Genomic DNA, 18,252 nt, shown 5'->3' on the forward strand with positions numbered 1-18,252 from the left:
TGTTTTGATTATCTTTTTTTCTATTTTCCTTTAACTTTTCTATAAATTTATAGATACCTAAAAATTAAATTAAAACGATGTTTTAAACCACTGTCAAGATGATTTCAATTCCAATCAGACGAGTAATGCAGCAGACATCCGTTAAAAAACGTGGTACTCTGGTAAAAAATTCGACATCCTCATGAGACTCATGAACCGGGAACAGAGGCCGGAATCTGATACAGAACAGAGCGAAACCATGAAGGGGAAAGAAGACGACGTAGACAAAGCAGCTCGAACGAAGATTCTCTTGACGTCACTCTCGGCAATGGTGGCGGAGACGACGACCTTTCCCATCGACATTACGAAGACAAGGCTTCAGCTCCACGGCGACGATTCTCACTCCTCCTCCTCCTCTTCCCGCCGCTCCGCCTCTGCCTTCGGCGTCGCGACCGACATTGTCCGCCGCGAAGGCCCGCTAGGGCTGTACAAGGGCTTGACCCCGGCGATTATCAGACACCTCTTTTACACCCCCATCCGAATCGTGGGATACGAGCACTTGAGGACCGCTTTTTTCCCGGATGATCGGCCGGTTTCTCTCTCTAGCAAGGCTTTGATCGGGGGCGTTTCCGGCGTGTTTGCTCAGGTAATCTATCTGAATTATTCATGTTCTTGATTTATTTCTGGTTTGAATCTATTGTATTAGAGCATGTCCACCCCTTACTCAAATTTTCACTCAAATTTGAGTAAAAATATGAGGAAAGGCTTCATTTGGTATTGTGTGCTCCAATGGGTAAACTCAAACCCAAGCACAAATATATACAAATTGGAGTAAAAACTTCATTAATGGCAAAGTCGTAAATTTTAAGGTGTGAAATTTGCCTTAAAAAATTTGAGTAAGGGTTTGAGTTTAACCAGTTTAAATTTGAGTAAAACTCAATTTTGGTATAGGTTTGGATAAGGAGTGGAGGAGGGTTTTGAGTGATTCTTACTCAAATTTGAGTTTGAGTCAAGATTTGAGTAAGGAGGGGCTCTTTTCTCATATTTTTAATCATATCTGAACGCAAATTTGAGCAAAAGCTTCATTTGGTACGAAGTACTCCAATTGACATACCCAAATATAAGGACAAATTTGAGCAATAGCTTCGTTAATGGCATAGTTGTAAATTATGAAGAGCAAAACAAGCCTTAAAAAATTTGAGCAATTTGGTAAAAAGTTTGAGTAAAACTCAATCTGATATGGGTTTGAGTCGAGGACTGGAGGAGTAATTAGAGGGGTTTTACTTAGAATTTGATTCTGAGTCAATTAAAAGAGTAAAGGTTGGAGATGCTCTTAGGATGCTTAGCTTATGTTGGTAGATTACTTGGAATGGCAGATTTGTGATTTTAAAGTCGATGCAGTTGCGTTGAAATGGAGAATTTGGATTTATAGAGTTCATGATTCGTAGAGGAATATAGATACTGAACTTCACTCCATTCCGGATCATGATTGGCTAGTTGATGGCTTTTAGGCAATCATGGAGGTCCGTATAATGAACTTTCTGTACTAGGTTAATAAACTTGGGAATCATAGAGGGCACATGATAGGCCAATAAACTAGGTTATCTAAGACCTAGAAAGGAAAAGAGAGAAAAAAGGGAATGGCATCTATACTAAGCAAGATCAGTGACGGATTCAGCATGTCAACTTTAGGGGGTCTCGATCTCTTGTAATTTGTGGTTGCAAATGCTTATAATGATTTCGCTGACATCTTATGAATTACTACCAGAATTAGTGACAGAAGTTTTACCAATTTTGGGGGTATGGTTGCTCCCCTACAACCCTCAATGCTCCATCACTGAGCAAGAGGAAAACCAAGATTCCAAATACAACTGCATTCTAGAACAACTGCCTGAGCAAGAGGTCCATGGTCTAGTTAGAAAAAAAAAAAAAAAAAATCCTATGTGCACAGCCACGCTGGACAGAACACAAATACTGCTAATGTGGAAGTGCTATATGTCTGCACAAGATAGCTCGTGTACAGGCGGCCTCAAGCCTAGACTTCATTACATTTGGGATTAACAATAAATACAGGAGACTACATTCATTTTCCTTTCTGCTAGTTACACATGGCATTGGTTCCCACTATTATATGACTGTGTCTTCTAGTTTACTAGCCTAACAAAGTTGGTACATCCCAAGCTTTGCTTTGTCCGGCAATCTTGTTGAATAAACAAGCTTCACACGGGCATTGCGGATTGGATAATGAAATGAACAAGCTTAAATGTCAGGTGCAAGTCATTGATATATGGCCTCTTCACTCCTAGACCAGAGACACCCAAGCTGAGCCAACTGCGAGATTTTTCTGATAACACAAATTTTCTTACAAGATTCATCTTGTTCACATTCCAATAGAGAAAACTCCCCATCGTGAGTGCTAAGAATTCCTGGAGAAGCTTTGCCATTCTATCTTATTAACTAGAATGTTTCAGTTCTTTGTTAACCATGGTGAAACTACACTGGAGGGCCTTGGGAGCATCTGTTTGAGGATAAATTACTAGCCAGTCCAAGTAATTGGCCCATATTCCCAAGAACTCCAGCCCAATCTAAAAATGCACCATCAAGAAGAGGCCTACACTTTCCTAGCTAGACTTGCAAGTAAATAAAAATGAGTCATACTACTTAATGGGAATTAAGGGGTACTTTTTGGGCTGGCCCGTAATTTATCCTCTGTTTGATTACAAAAGATAATCTTAAAAATTAGAATTACCTGACTGAAGGGTGGGCCTGACGCAACGGTAAAGTTGCTCCATTGTGACCTAGAGGTCACTAGTTCGAGTCGCGGAAATAGCCTCTTGTAGGGGTACATACATCAACCCTTCCCCAGACCCCGCAATGGCGGGAGTCTTGTGCACTGGGTTTGCCCTTTTAGAATTACCTGACTGTTAGAAACTTTGTATTCCAAGAATTCTTCCTATCATACTTCAAATTATTACTGTTGCCATTACCCTTATGCTTGTACTTTCTGTAATTCACATGGGAGTCGTATCGTGGAACCAAGGTTATGGATTTAACTAGACCTGGAATATGTCTGTTTCCCCCTCGAACATAAACGCTTCCCCATTGAGCACTTTTCTCCAAAGTGATGCCGTAACAAATAAAAATCAAGAGCTGGTCTCGGCAAACATAAATTGTTAAATTCCGTCGCTATGGTCAAAAAGTTCATGTCATAGAACATCGTTTGTTATCTCGTAACCAAGTAATAAAGTAATATAGACCACCACCCTGCGATTCCACTACATCCTATTGCTGGGGGTGTAGGTTCCTCTATGTAACTGATTTTTTATGCTCATATTTATCCTGGAATTATTTTAAAACATTTTCTTCAATAGTGGGTCCCTTTTACTGTATTTTCTCTAAAATAACTCAGACTAGCATAATCAAATAATTCAGACTGTTAGAATTCTGTAAGTTTTGAGTTCTTCCTAATAACTCTAACATATATTGTGATATCTTTCAAAGCTTCATATGCATTGCAATCTATGATGCTCATAGCTGAAGAGTTTCCCATGGAGATTTAGTGAAGGATGATGCTGACACCTTATTAGTATGTCATAAGAAACACTTCAGAACATGGATGTAGGCAATCATTCTTCTTTTGCCTTAAGTGTGACTTGCATTGGAAGTGGAAGCTGATGGCTTGTTCATGGGTTAACCATACCTATTTCCTAATAAAAAGATGCTAACCATCATCTTCACTTTATCACATAATAAGCATTTTTGTTGGCCTCACATAATAACGAGAACTTGATATGGTGCACTTTTTCCCTCTTTTTGTTTTTGGCTCAGTGATTGTCGCAGTTACAGTTTCAGAGGACCTTGAAACTGATGTCTTTAGGATACATCACATGCATAGTTGATGCCTGTTTTACTCTTAAAGGAGCTCCAAACCAACATCTTGAACTATCTTCATTAATCAAGTGCATCTCTGCTGGAAAATAATCCACGCAACGTCTCTGTTGAATGCATTATTTTTTTTATCCTAGGACCATTTTGATAGGTCAATGATCATTTCACCTTGAAATTTATTGGTCTCTTGGTTCAACGTTGCTTTTTTCTTTTGCTATTATTTGTATTTGGAAGGCATCATAATTTTATGTCTACCCTATAATAGAACAGTTAATTGCAAGCCCAGCTGATCTCATTAAGGTGAGGATGCAAGCAGATGGTCGTATGATAAGCCAAGGTCTCCAACCCAGGTACTCAGGCCCTTTCGATGCTTTAAATAAGATCTTACAAAAAGAAGGCATTGTCGGACTTTGGAAAGGAGTATTTCCAAACGTCCAAAGGGCATTTTTAGTGAACATGGGAGAATTAGCTTGCTATGACCACGCAAAACGTTTAATTATCCAAAATCAGATTGCCGGTGACAACATATATGCACACACTTTGGCCTCTATCATGTCTGGTCTTTCGGCGACTGCTTTGAGTTGTCCAGCTGATGTAGTTAAGACGAGGGTGATGAATCAGATGGTTAGCAATGAAGGAAAGGTTAAGTATAGGAACTCTTTCCATTGTCTTGTGAAGACGGTGAGGGTTGAAGGGCTGGGAGCCCTTTGGAAGGGATTCTTTCCTACGTGGGCAAGGCTTGGGCCTTGGCAATTTGTGTTCTGGGTATCATACGAGAAGTTTAGACAAGCAGCCGGGCTTTCTTCTTTCTGATAAATTCTTTGTCGATGCGAATTTGAATGCTTATCTTATTCAGAGTTCGCTTGTAGTTCGCTCGATTCAGTTGTGAATTGGAATGCTTATCTTATTCAGAGTTCAATTGTTGCAGTTCCCTAAATTCGGTTGTGAACTTGAATCCCTCTCGATTCAGATAAATGGAAAAGGATTCATGTACCATGTTCAATTGACTGAGATGTAACGCTTAGTTTGTTTGACTGTTGTGCTCAATGAACTCTATAAAATGACCAGCCTGGGTTCTGATGATGATGTCTTGAAATGCTTCACCAGAACATACTACAACCCATACTGCATTTGCCGCACTACAGGACCCAGGGTATGAAACATGTACCCAATAATGGAAATTTGTAACATTCTAAGAATGTCAAGTGCTAATAAATTAGATAGAAAAACTAACATTAATTCATGCATTTGAATAATGTCATTCATCTTAAAAACAATTTCAAAATCAAGGTCTCACTAATGATATGATTATGATACAATCTATATTGGCATACAAACTTTTGAAAGAGATTTGTCAATTGTAGGACACTTTATACGCATAGTGGTTATGTTCAAGAAAATCCAAAAGTAAATCCACTTTTTTCCATCTTCCTAAAAAGTGGGTATCAACAATGAAACTCAATTTTACGGTTTTACCTTAACCAGGGTCATAATTTGAAGTAAAAATAAAACTAAGGCTTGCTCTTTTTTACCTTACCAGCTTACTACACTATAGGTAAGATATAGCTCGGGCTCGAGTCCGAACCCGTGCCCAAGCCTTTGGCCCAATTATATTGGGGTCATGGGCTGGGCCTAACTTATGCCTAAGCCTGGATTTGTTCACATGGGGACTCAACCCAAGCCAACTGTTTTTGCGGGAACTCCATGGCTTGAACAGAGCTAGCCCGAGCCCGATTTTTTATTTTTTATTTTGTTCCCAAATGTGAAACTTTAGTAAAAGTAAATTCTATTCTTTTGCTGCTCTATGACTTCTAGTAGTAATTATAGCTTGAGTTCAAGTCAATCTAAATAGCTTTACGTCATGGTTCGATCCATTATCATTGCATGTTTTACTCTGATGCAAGCGTTTCTTTGAGTTGCATTTCATGATTCTCAGATGGGATATTATGTCAGTAGGATACACTTGTTAATGTGTGAAGAAGAACAGAGGAACAAACGATGTACTATTGATTCAGAGATAATGCAAACCCAAGTTTTGTGTGTGTGTGTGTGTATAGCCCTAGAAAAGATACTGAAAAATGATACGCCTAATCTATATGCCTTAACTAGGGAGATACGCTTGGACACTACCATAAAACTTTTCAAATAGGAAAGCTTTCCGTGGTCCTCTGATATCTACTTCAGCGGATTCCATAGTAAGATGTCATCCCTTTGCACATGTTCCTATCATCTTGAAATAACATTTTAGTTGGCTTCAACAAGCCCTAAATGAATCTCTCTTAGTTCTGTATCGTTGGTCTTCTCCTTCAGTTTGAGATGTTCCATTCCAAAATGTATATCCATTTTAAAAGTCAAGACATGAAGTTCATAAATTTCCCAAACTATCACCTATTGTAGGTATAGCCTGCAAATTCATTTGGAAGTTGGAAACAAAGGGATAATGGTGGAATTAAATGTATCCTTAAAAGGTTATAACTACATAGGATTAGCAATATGTTAAAGGGAGTAGTTTACTACGTTGTATCATTATATCTAAGAGGAAAATAAGAAACAAAAGAATTAATAGGTATTGTTGCATAAATGCTCGTTCTTAATTGAAATGCTTCTAGATTATTATAAATGAAGCTAAATTTGGAAATTATTTTTCAATTCTAAGAAAATTATTCCACTTTGGCAGCCAAAAACTACAGAACCACCTCCTTCCCCCTTCTCTGTAGGATCGCACATATGGATTAACCCATAGAACAAGGAAATGTGTCTAAACCTATACTTGGTTCTTAATTCTATGGTGTAAGTTATGATATACACTATAAAATATATGTGATGTTATCTGTTAGGTCATTGATTGCTACTTCAATTATGCTAAAGTTGTCTGTCGATTCCCAATTGTGCGGTTCTTTGAAGCTACTTATTAATTGGGCACTGATATGACATACTATTCATCTGAGATATGGAGAAGAATTCAGTGGCTTTTAAATGTGTTGTTTTTCCTTCAACCAATTTTTCTCCTTACTATTTTGCAGTTTTTAAGAGCTTTTCTTTTTCGGCATAAGTAGGTTTAGCGTGCCTAGGAAATGGTACTATCGGATAGGTTACTATCGCTGCCTCCCAATATCAAAAATTTTTTTTTTTTGCTTGGGTTGTTTTTTGTTTTGGGACTATGTTTACGATCTCTGGTAATTGCTTAGAAACTTAAGCGAGTTGTCATGTTCATGTTTATCAAAAAAAAAAAACTATTAATTGCTTTAATAAAGGATGGAATGAGCAAAACTACTTTCGTCATGGTTCGTTACCTTTTTATATCTGGAGGTTGCAATGCTAATAGGAATTCACATAATTTGGAATCATGCACTGATGGTGTGGCGTGCCATATATTTTGATTGTTCACAGCCCTGAGTTTGTTGAGGGGTACCTAGAAGGAATAGGAGGATGACCTTCCATGAAAACATGCATCTGGATGTGGATGGCATGTCTTATGAGGTAACTTGATAGTAAGTGGATTAAACATTTAGATGACATATTTCTACTGGTTAAGATTGCTTAACAAATAGTGGCCTTGAGTTCATGAGTTATTCGCCTGGGGCAAGGATATGAGAAACATGAGCACTGGATTCAGTGTGGAGGCTAGATTGTCGGGACCGGGGCTACAAATCTCCTAATTTGGGATCTCCAGTGCAGGAGGAACGGCACCTGATTTTCCAGGTAAAGAGCACGTAGGACCATAGTGAGTAATGAGGTTTTTAGCTTCATAAATTGAAGAGTTCTTTTAGAAATCCAGAAAACATTGTCATGATATATATATATATATATATATATATATATATATATATATTTTTTTTTTTTTTTGAAATAATCCTCATCAGGCCTGTTAGATTGTGTTCAATGGCACCTCCACGAGATTTTTACCAGGGTAGTCATTAAATCATCAATTAGTACTTACCCCCAAAAAATCATCAATTAGATATTGTATAACATTAATTGGCGCATCATGTCATCAGTTGTGGTTGGGTTGTGGGGCTTGTGCCAAAGAGTTGTGTATGTAGCATTATTGTTTCTCCCACGTATAAAAGTTTCAAAATTTTTGACATCGAGCTTGACGAAGAATCTTGAGACGACATTGAAATTGGAGTTCCCAAGAAAGTTTTGGACGTTGTCCCAATGGGTTTTAATATTCTAAAATCATTGGATAATTACACCACTATCACTCTATCACTGCTATGGAATGGTAGGAGACTGTTGAATATAGAAGGGCTACAAAATATTTACTTCTACGAAGAACTTGTCCTTGGGCTTATGTGCAATCGTCTATGAGCTGGGTGCTTGACATTTAACAATGGGTTGCACTTCAGGGTATTCATGTGCATGCCGACTCGTAGAAGTGCCGCTGCCCCTTATTGTGTTGTGACTTTCATATGAAGCTACTTGCAACTAAATCCAAATTAATGGTGGAACACTAAACTTTTCCAAAGCGGGAGTTGACTGTTAGCAGCACGATCCTCTGTGGACTATGGGGGTCTGTAGACATCCCATTTGGGACCCCCGGGGTCAATCCCAAGGATGCTACCCCCGATGATGAAAATAACTTCGAAAGGGCAACTGGATCGAATGTGAACCCCTTTGCAACTCGAAGGAAGCGAATGCACTTAGTCTAAGTATTTGAGTTGAGTCTTGGCAAGAAAACCAGGATATTCACTAGAAAGCGACGTACGCTAGATGGTTATAACGCGCACCGCAAATAGACATGAGGCACGCTCTAGTTTAGCACCTTTTTGGGATAGTACACTTGAAATGACAACGCCTGTCTTGTCAAAACAGTCATGCGCGCTACGTTGGTATTGGCCATTTTTGTGCTCCAGTAACATAGCCCGTTTTCCTATAAAAGTAGGGCTTCGTCCACTATTTTAGAGGTTGGACGGTTGGTCAGTCAGTCCCCTGCAAAACAGAACCAGTCAGAAAGTTAGGTTAGAGAGAGGGAGAGAGAAAAAGAGAGTCACGTTCTCCTTTGTCTTCTTCATGAAAGAGAGAGAGTAGTTAGGGTCTTGAGAGAGCACCCAGACACACACACTCGTACACTTCAATCCTTCGAGTTTCGAAGGAGAACAAGAGATCCGAAAGCTTGAGAGAGGTAGCCAACACCTCACCATCACGATGTAACCTTCGAGGGGGATGGTCGGGCCAGGGCAGTAGCCATTGCTGTTCCCTGAGTCCGGATCTGCAAAGAAAGTGACTGGCATGCATCACTTCATTTGGCGCACGCCACAATCAACTAGACACACACCACCTCCCAAACGCACAATTTACGTACTTTCTCTGTGTTTTTTGTTCACGGCAGGCATGTCGCCTTGCCCCGTTTAGTATTTTGTCTGTCTCCTGGAAGTTGGAGCCGTACGACACAATGGCCTGGATGGGTGAAACCTGTTGTCATAGATGAGAAAAAGTGTATAGGGTGTTAATGAACCCTAACACAAATAACTATTATTTATATTAAGAGATAACTTGTTACAAGACTTGTTTAACCAATGTGGGACAAGACTCATAACAACTACTTAAATATTCCAACACTCCCTCTCAAGCTGGAGAATAGATATCACAAAGTCCCAGCTTGCTACATAACAACTCTAACCGGGACTTGAACAATGACTTAGTAAACATGTCAGCTAACTAAGCACTTGTAGACACGAAGGGAGTAGCTATTACACCACCAACTAACTTCTCACGCACCAGATGATTCTAACTTCAATATGCTTAGTCCTCTCATGAAATACCGGATTGGATGCAATGTGAATTGCTGCCTGATTATCACAATACATATTCATTGGCAATTGCACGCTAAATCCTATCTCCTCAAGAAAAGATCGCACCCATACAATCTCACATGTCGTGTGGGCCATAGCTCTATACTCTGCCTCTACACTAGACCGTGCAACCACTGTTTGTTTCTTACTCTTCCAGTTGACAAGGTTTCCACCTAGAAAAACACAATATCCTGTAGTGGATCTCCTGTCAGAAGGTCCTCCTGCCCAATCAAAGTCAGTAAAAGCCTCAATACGTAAGTGACTATTAGCTCGATAAAACAAACCACATCCTGGATGAGTCTTGAGATACTTTACAATTTAAGAACGGCCTCCCAATGTGGAAAGCGAGGAGCAGACATAAACTGACTCACAATACTAACTGCGAACGAGATATCTGAACGTGTAATAGTAAGATAGTTCAATTTACCAACCAGCGACAATATTGGTCAGGGCTAGAAAACAGCTCCCCCTGATCAACACACAGTTTGACATTAGGATCCATAGGAGTATCGACATGCTTTGACCCCAATAAACCAGTCTCATCTAGAATATCTCTATGATAAACTAATGCCATCTTTAGATCGTGCAACCTCAATACCCAAAAAATATCGCAACATTCCCAGATCTTTGGTATGAAACTAACTCTGCAGAAATACCTTCAACTCATCAATACCTTTTTGATCATTGCCTGTAATAATAATATCATCCACATAAACAATCAATAATACTTTCCCTCGGTCAGATGAGAGAGAAAACCGAATGTTCAGACTGACAGCGACTCATTCCAAATTTCAAAACTGCATCACTGAACTTGCCAAACCAGGCCCGAGGAGACTGCTTAAGACCATATAGTGCTTTGCGAAGACGACATACCTGATTACGCTCCCCCTGAGCAACAAACCCAGGTGGTTGCTCCATATAAACTTCCTCCTGGAGATCCCCATGAAGAAAGGCATTTTTAACATCCAACTGGAATAAAGGCCAACCAAGATTGGCTGCAAGGGAGATAAGAAGGCGGACAAAACCAAGCTTGGCAACTGGAGAAAAAGTCTCAGCATAATCAACACCATAAGTCTGAGTATATCCCTTAGCAACAAGACGAGCTTTGTAACACTCAACAGACCCATCAGGATGATATTTGACTGTAAAGACCCACCTACAACCAACAGTAGACTTTCCTAGCGGAAGAGGAACCAACTCCCAAGTGCCACCGTCATGTAGAGCAGACACAGGAGGTGTTAGTAGATCACGTGCCATGATTGAAAGAACATGATATTTATCTTCATTTTTTTCCCACCATCCTAAGATATCAAAATTAAGCAAGTCATTCGCGTTAACAGATTCTAGGTCCAAATATTTCGAAAGTTTAATGCGTGAAGTTATAGTGCTACTTCATATTCCTAAACTTGAACTAAGAAGAAACCAAGATGCATCATTGCTACTTGTACAAGATGTTAAAGGAGCAGTAGTACGGGGTAGCATTGGAACCAAACTTAGAGTCATATTTAACATACATGGTAGTCAATAAATCACTCACAAAAGCAGAAGAAGGTAAAGTAGTAATCCCTAAATTCGTACCAATCTCTCTTAAGAGCAAATCAACACCTACTAACTTCATCCTAGGGTCCATTATTGCAGCTAACATAAATATTGGTGGCATTTCCTCATAATATTTTTTGAATTTTTCTTCCATATCTATACAAGCATTTACAAAATTTGTCGTTCCCAATGATTATGAAAATTGAGACTGATATTGTACAGATGATTAAGCACAATACAAGAAGTAAGATAATGAACACCTGAACAAGCTACGGTAGCAACATAAAACACTTTTAAAAATCTCATGAACTCAAAATCAATTTTCCAATCAGCTGGAGTTAAAGGAGTACCACGATACCTTTGATTAACAAAAGCAGATATTGCATCACTATATTTACAAGACTTTAACATAAGGTAGGTCGAATTCCAACTAGTTTGAACATCAGAGTTCATATTTTTGGGTTTAAAATTGTAACATGATGCACACAATTTATCAAATTTTTGTTGCCTAGATGGGAAAGTAGCAATAAAAAGAACAACAGCTCTAATTTTTGAAATCTCTGGTGCTATATGTTTCAAACCATTTTGCACAACTAAGTTAATGACATGGCACACACATCGAATATGCAATAATTCACCAAAATATGGAGGAGTCAAATTTCTTTTAAACAATGGAATTGTAGCAGTATTAGCAGTATGGTTGTCAAAAGTAATGCTCAAAACTTTATTAACAACTTCAAAATCCCTAAAAACACCTATAATACTTTCAAAAATCTGATCAGCATCATGAGGGAACTCCACTAAACGGAAAACAATAATTTTTTTTTTCGCAAAGTCCAACTAGAGTCTATATAATGAGCAGTCACACAAATATAACCACGATTATTTATACCAGACCACATATCAGAAGTAAAACCTATTGCACCAAGTCTTACAAGTTCACAAATCAAATCTTTTTTAACTTCACTATGAGCTTTCTTCGTATCACTATGGGTTGAATTTCTAGAAACTTTAGCAAATGAAGGATTTAGACAATTTTGGACAAAATATTCAAATCTAATATCATCACCAAAAGTAAATGGTTGTTTTACTGAAGCTACATAAAAGGGCCAGTCCATGTCTCATTTTTTCATTTGAATAAACAAAATTTTGCAAACTACTAATAGATTCACCACTGACTTGAACAATTTTTTCTTTATGTTTACTTCTAATATGTCTACTATGCTGCCCTACGCCATGCTCACTTACGGAGCTATAATTTGTGTCACAATAATTGCATACAACCCTAGTTCCTATGTCAATACCATTTTCATCCTTGAACTGTTCATTTATAGTGAAATGATTCCATACCCATGATGTGCATGGCCTTTTTGCACCACTACGGCTTGAAATTGCAGGAGTAGAATCTGTTGCAGCGTCACCTACAGAATCCATACCATGTGGTTCAACAGGGTTTTGTGGAAGTTGATGTTCATCATCAAAAGAATTAGAGTGGGGGTTACGATCCCCCATGCCAAAATCAAAATTACCAACATCCATCTACAAAAAAAAAAAAAAAAATACACCACAACAGGGGGTTATTGAAGGGGAAACACGAAAGCCCTAAATTTGTAACCCTAGTCCCTAGATACACGAAAGCCTTACAGAATCCATACTTTGTGTACTCATAATTTTGTGGTTTCTAAATTGGGGTTTCGACCCTAACCCTAAAAACCGTAAAACCCTAGACTTCTTATTGGACTATATATCTTGTAATTCATACACGTAAAGAACTGGTATCACTATAAGAGAAGAGAGAGAGAGAGAGACATATAGAGGTGAGTCTTGACTCGTGAGTGACTGATCGTGAGCTAAACTGAACGTCTGAATCGCTGAACGTGACAGAGGTGAGTCGGGCAAACTCAGATCTAGTTGTAGATCTAGGGTTTGAGTCGTTTGACTTAGGGTTTGAGTCGTTTGAGTCGCTGAACGGCAACGGAATGGAAACGACAGTCGTTGATTGGTCACCGACTCATCGCCGAAAATGGAAACGGTAAAGACAGTCACCACAGATCATCAACTAGGGCTTCACTGTTTGAGAGTTAAGAGGGAGAGAGAAAGACGTTGAGAGAGAGAGAGAGAGAGAGAGAGAGAGAGAGAGAGAGCCTCAGGCGTTTGATGGTTTGAGAGATTAGATATGTGAGTGAGAGAGAGGGACGTTGTGAATGAGAGAGTCAGAGAGAGACGTTGAGATGAGAGTGAGAGAGATTGAGAGAGTGGGATGCTAGGGCTCTCATCTCTTTCTATTTATACTAATGCGTGATCATGTGCAACAGTCGCACCATAATCCATATGCACTCAATAAAGAAAAATTCTCGTAAAGTCCTATAATGCATCACTTGAGGGCCGCCCGAGCAGTTTTTTTAAAATCGAAACCGTCTACCTTTTATGTGGGAATGATTATATCATTCGTGCAAAAAAATGAAGTAAATTGGATCGTTATATACTTGATTGTACATAACAAAATTTTTCCTATTAATGAATCTCCATCCCAATGAAGGTGCTTCCAAAACCCGATAGACCGAAAAGTTTGCGAGAGTGATTAAAACACCAAGAACACAAAATGAACAGTATGGATCGTCATAATTGTGTCACAATTGTGTGGCTAGCGTACATTGGACTATAGCAGAATACATTGGTTTAGAACCAGATAAGTTGGATGTATAGAATTGAAAGGTAGCTGCAGACTCATTTTTTTGAATGTTCGATCTAAATTATTACGATTTAAGATCTTACCAAATTTATCATTCTCCCTAAATAGGTGATAATAGAATGTCAGAAACCATGTGATCTGAACACATTCGGTGATTCCAAAGGCGTTAAAATCCTATAATGCACCACTTGAGGGCCACTTGAGCTGTTTTTTGAAAATTGGAACCGTCTACCTTTTATGTGGGAGTGATTATATCATTCGTGCAAAAAATAAAGTAAATTGGTTATCGTTATATACTTGATCGTACATAACAAAAAATTTCCTATTAATGAATCTACGTCCCGATGAAAGGGCTTCCAAAACCCGATAGACCCGAAAATTTACAAGAGTGATTAAAACACCAAGAACAACAAAATGAACAGTATGGTTTGTCATAATTTTGTTGCAATAGTGTGGTTACCGTACAAGAGGCCCGTTTTTATAGAATAGAATTATATAATATATATATATATATATTAGTTGTTCCAATTATAAGCACGATAAGATTGTTGGCTTTGGTGGTTTGAGATATGTGTCAAGTCCAAGGACTTGGGTTCGAACCCCATGGAGATTGTTTTTTTAAAACCAATTTTTTTCTTATTTATTATTAGTTGTTCCAAGTAAAAACATAATATGACTAATGGCCTTGATGGTTTGTGATGTGTGAGAAATTCCATAAGACTTGGGTTCGAATCACATGGAGGTTTTTTCTTTAAAATTAGTTTTTTTTTCTTATTTATTTTCTATGTATTTTTTTAAAAATCTTTATTAGATTAAACACAATGTATATGCGTGGTAAATGATATATTATCATGTTTGAATTTTGATTCAAATTTTCTTAATCATATAAAATATTTTAAAAGCTTATTTTAGTTAAATAAAAGGAAAAGATTAATAAATTATTGGATTATAAAAAAATACATAGAAATAAAGTAAAGTATAATCTGAAATCTCTTGTTTATTTAATAACAATTTTTTTTTTTGGTTTTTCCTTGCCTCGTGCCGTGCCGTGCCGTGCCCGAAGAGAACAGTGTTGTGTTGTGTCGTGCCCGACTAGAACCATGTTGTGTCGTGCCCTTCTCGTCCTACTTCCGTGCTCGTGCCCGTGTCGTGCCTGGCTAGAATCGTGTCGTGACTCATGCCCCATCCCACTTCCGTGTCATGCCGTGCCGTGCCGTGCCCGTGTCGTTCCTGCTCACTTCCGTTGTCACGACCCGCCTTTTATTACAAATAAACTCCAAAGTACACTATTTTTTATACACATCCAGGCCTTGTTCTCTCAATCTACAATTTTACATTCCCAAAATAAAGTTAAAGTTTACATGCCTCATGCCTCCTTACAAACAAATATGTACAAGTATCCGATTAAGTTCAAAAAAAAAAAAAAGAGAACTAGAACATATCCATGATTTTTAAGCCTTCGAATCCATCTCGAAACCTGAAAAATTTGAGTTAACAACATGAGCCACAGCTCGTGCAGAAAATACGCTAAATGAAAAGATATGAACATGCAAAGCTTGATATACAAAGTATGCTCTTTTATATACTAGTATTGCAAAGTTTTCCATGCTTCATTTCGTCCGATGTTTTAAATGAAGTTATTAAATCTCCCAATTCAATGTCAAGTACAAAGAAGCGTAAATAATCCATGCATAATGTTAAGTGTTTCCATTTTTTTTCTTCCCTTCAAATGCTCAAAAGAATGCTATTAAACCATGAACTCAAATCAAGTCCTGAATAAAGGAAATTACCCATAAAAGTCGATACGGAAAATAACAAAGCTCATAGTAGAATAGCCAACCAAATCAAATATCAAATTTACTCTACACTGAGACATAAAATTATATGAGTTGCTCACCGATACAACCAACCAACCGCCGTACTAGACGTCTCTAGCACATGCACTTTACGGGCTACTAACCCAAAGGACAACGCAACCTACCCCGCGGGGGTTTACGGACTTTCACCTACGGCGTCGCAATTGACCCAAATAGGTTTACGGACTTTCACCTACGGCGTCACAATTGACCCAAGTGAGTTTACAGACTTGCACCGATGGCATCACAATTGACCCGAGTTTCCTAGTGACCCAACTCAAAATCATGAAAATGACAATCCGAATATTACCATACTGCTCTAAGACCAAATCAACATAAAATTCCTCAAATACCCATCCAAAGTCATCAAAATAGCCAATATGGGATAAATTCAATATAGTCTACACAAAATCTAACAAGTATCCAAACCACATAAGAGGTCTATTTATAGTGTCTGAATCGCGTGCTGAAAAATCAAAAATTTTTGCCTGATGTACCGGTACTGGTAAACCACGGTACAGGTACATCGCGGACAGACTTGAAAATTTTTGCCAGCGTTCATCGAATCAAACCCCGATCGCTACCAACTCTTCCAAACATCATTTTAACACCGAAACTCAAAATTTATTATTCTTCGAATGTACGATACACAACGGTAGACGTAAATCCGTACTCCCACATTAATAAACATATAACCTAGTTAAAATACGATCTTCCATTTATTTAAATGACTAAAAAAAATAACAAAAATTTTACGAGTCTCTACATGAACCCACTACTAATGAAGACCAAATATGCCAAAAGCAGTAAAATATCAACCCTAACCATGAATAACAACAAAATCATTCACAAAAATTATGTATAGCACACAATTCCAAACATATAAATTAGGGCTTGGCTCATAATTTGATTACTCTACCAAAAACTCGAATTAAGTGCACACCAAGGCATATACACACCCATATTTAATTATTTAGCACAAAATCCTATCTCAAAGAGAGAAATCCCCAAATGGCCATGAAATCCCGAATTTGACCGATTGAGATTTTGTTCGGATAGATGCGTAGCTTATTGTCCGTAGATCACGTTTTCTGCTAGTATTTTTGCGAGATTCACAAGACTTGACCTTCGATTTTGGTGTTGAAGCATGAGGGTTTGTTGAATAGAGTTGGAGAGAGAGAATGAGAGAGGGAGTGAACGGAAAAGAAAAAAAAAGGAAAACAGAGAACTCATGAGTTCTCTCTGGTAGCTTCCACCTTTTAAGTGCAAAATTGCACTATGGCCCTTCAAGAATCAAGCTATTGCTCCATCTTTTAAAATGTTTTGAGTCATTACACTAACTTCCACAAGCTAACAATTAATATAGTTAACTCTAAAAGCTTATATATATATATATATATATATATAAAACTCCATCACATATGGGTCCCACGCACTCGGTCCGTAGCACACAACTCATACCCGATCAACCAAACACACATACACACGTATATGCACGTCTATATAAAAAAAATCCATGCATTACTTACTAAATATAGTTACACGCAGCCACATTAAATAAAATAAATTAATATTTGGGGCGAGTCACTACATCCATGCCCTTGCCGTGCCGCGTGCCCACTAAGACCGTGCTATACCCGTGCTGACCAGGCCGGTTTGACACCTCTACCTCCGGTCAGCAACTTTTTCGACGATTTTTTCCGGCGAAATTTCACTACTTCAAAAAATTAGTGAAATTCACTACTTCTCAAATTTCACTAATTTCAAATTTCACTACTTGTCAAATTTCACGAGTTAAACTAGTTAACCTAAACATCACTAATTTCAAATTCACTACTTCTCAAATTTCACGAATTTAACTAGCCAGCAACTTTTCTAGCCGGCGACTTGAAGCTCGTTAATTTCATGAGTTCCAATCTCGTGAATTTCACGAACTTTGGAGCAACTTGTGAATTTTACTACCTTTTTGAACTTCGGAAAAATAGTGAAATTCACTACTTCTCAAATTTTTCTACTACTTCAAAAAAATAGTGAAATTTACTACTTCTCAAATTTCACTAATTTTCACGAAAGTGAATAAAATTCACTACTTGTCCTATTTTACTTCCAGTCCACAAACATCTCCGTTCTTGAATTTCACTAGCTTTTTCGAGCTCGTGAATTTCACTGATTCTCACCATCAAGTAAAAACACAACCACCCACCTTGCCCTCTCTTCTCCCATAATTCTTCTCTTTAACAACATACATTTCCATAGTAACAACGATTTTACTTACTCTGATTGTGTAGTTTCCATTCTCCATTGCTACATTTGCAAATGGGGGCTCAATCGGGGTGAACTACGGCCGCATCGCCGACAACCTCCTGTCCACCGTCATAGTAGTCCAACTCCTCAAATCCTAGAGCATCAACTGGGTCGAGGTCTATGACATCGACCAGGCCGTCCTCAAATCCCTTTCCGGATCTGGCATCAAAGTCACTGTTGACCTCCCCAACGAGCTCCT

The 18,252-nt window shown here is 38.3% G+C and overlaps 1 protein-coding gene and 1 long non-coding RNA gene across 2 annotated transcripts; one reads left to right on the forward strand and one right to left on the reverse strand.

The window, feature by feature from the left end:
• The first annotated feature begins 100 nt into the window (after positions 1-100).
• LOC131304392 (mitochondrial uncoupling protein 3) lies at positions 101-4,947 on the forward strand. The gene is made up of 2 exons (XM_058331613.1): positions 101-625; positions 4,138-4,947. Exons 1-2 carry the CDS (start codon positions 182-184, stop codon positions 4,678-4,680), a joined length of 987 nt encoding a protein of 328 aa, XP_058187596.1. The 5' UTR covers positions 101-181; the 3' UTR covers positions 4,681-4,947.
• A 10,259-nt stretch (positions 4,948-15,206) lies between these two features.
• Positions 15,207-16,091, reverse strand: LOC131303732 (uncharacterized). The gene is made up of 2 exons (XR_009192165.1): positions 15,791-16,091; positions 15,207-15,370 (listed from the first exon to the last, which is right to left on the reverse strand). It is a non-coding gene; the product is annotated as an uncharacterized LOC131303732 (long non-coding RNA).
• Positions 16,092-18,252: the final 2,161 nt, after the last annotated feature.

This window comes from Rhododendron vialii, chromosome 10a (assembly GCF_030253575.1).
Source record: "Rhododendron vialii isolate Sample 1 chromosome 10a, ASM3025357v1".
Taxonomy (NCBI): Eukaryota; Viridiplantae; Streptophyta; class Magnoliopsida; order Ericales; family Ericaceae; genus Rhododendron; species Rhododendron vialii.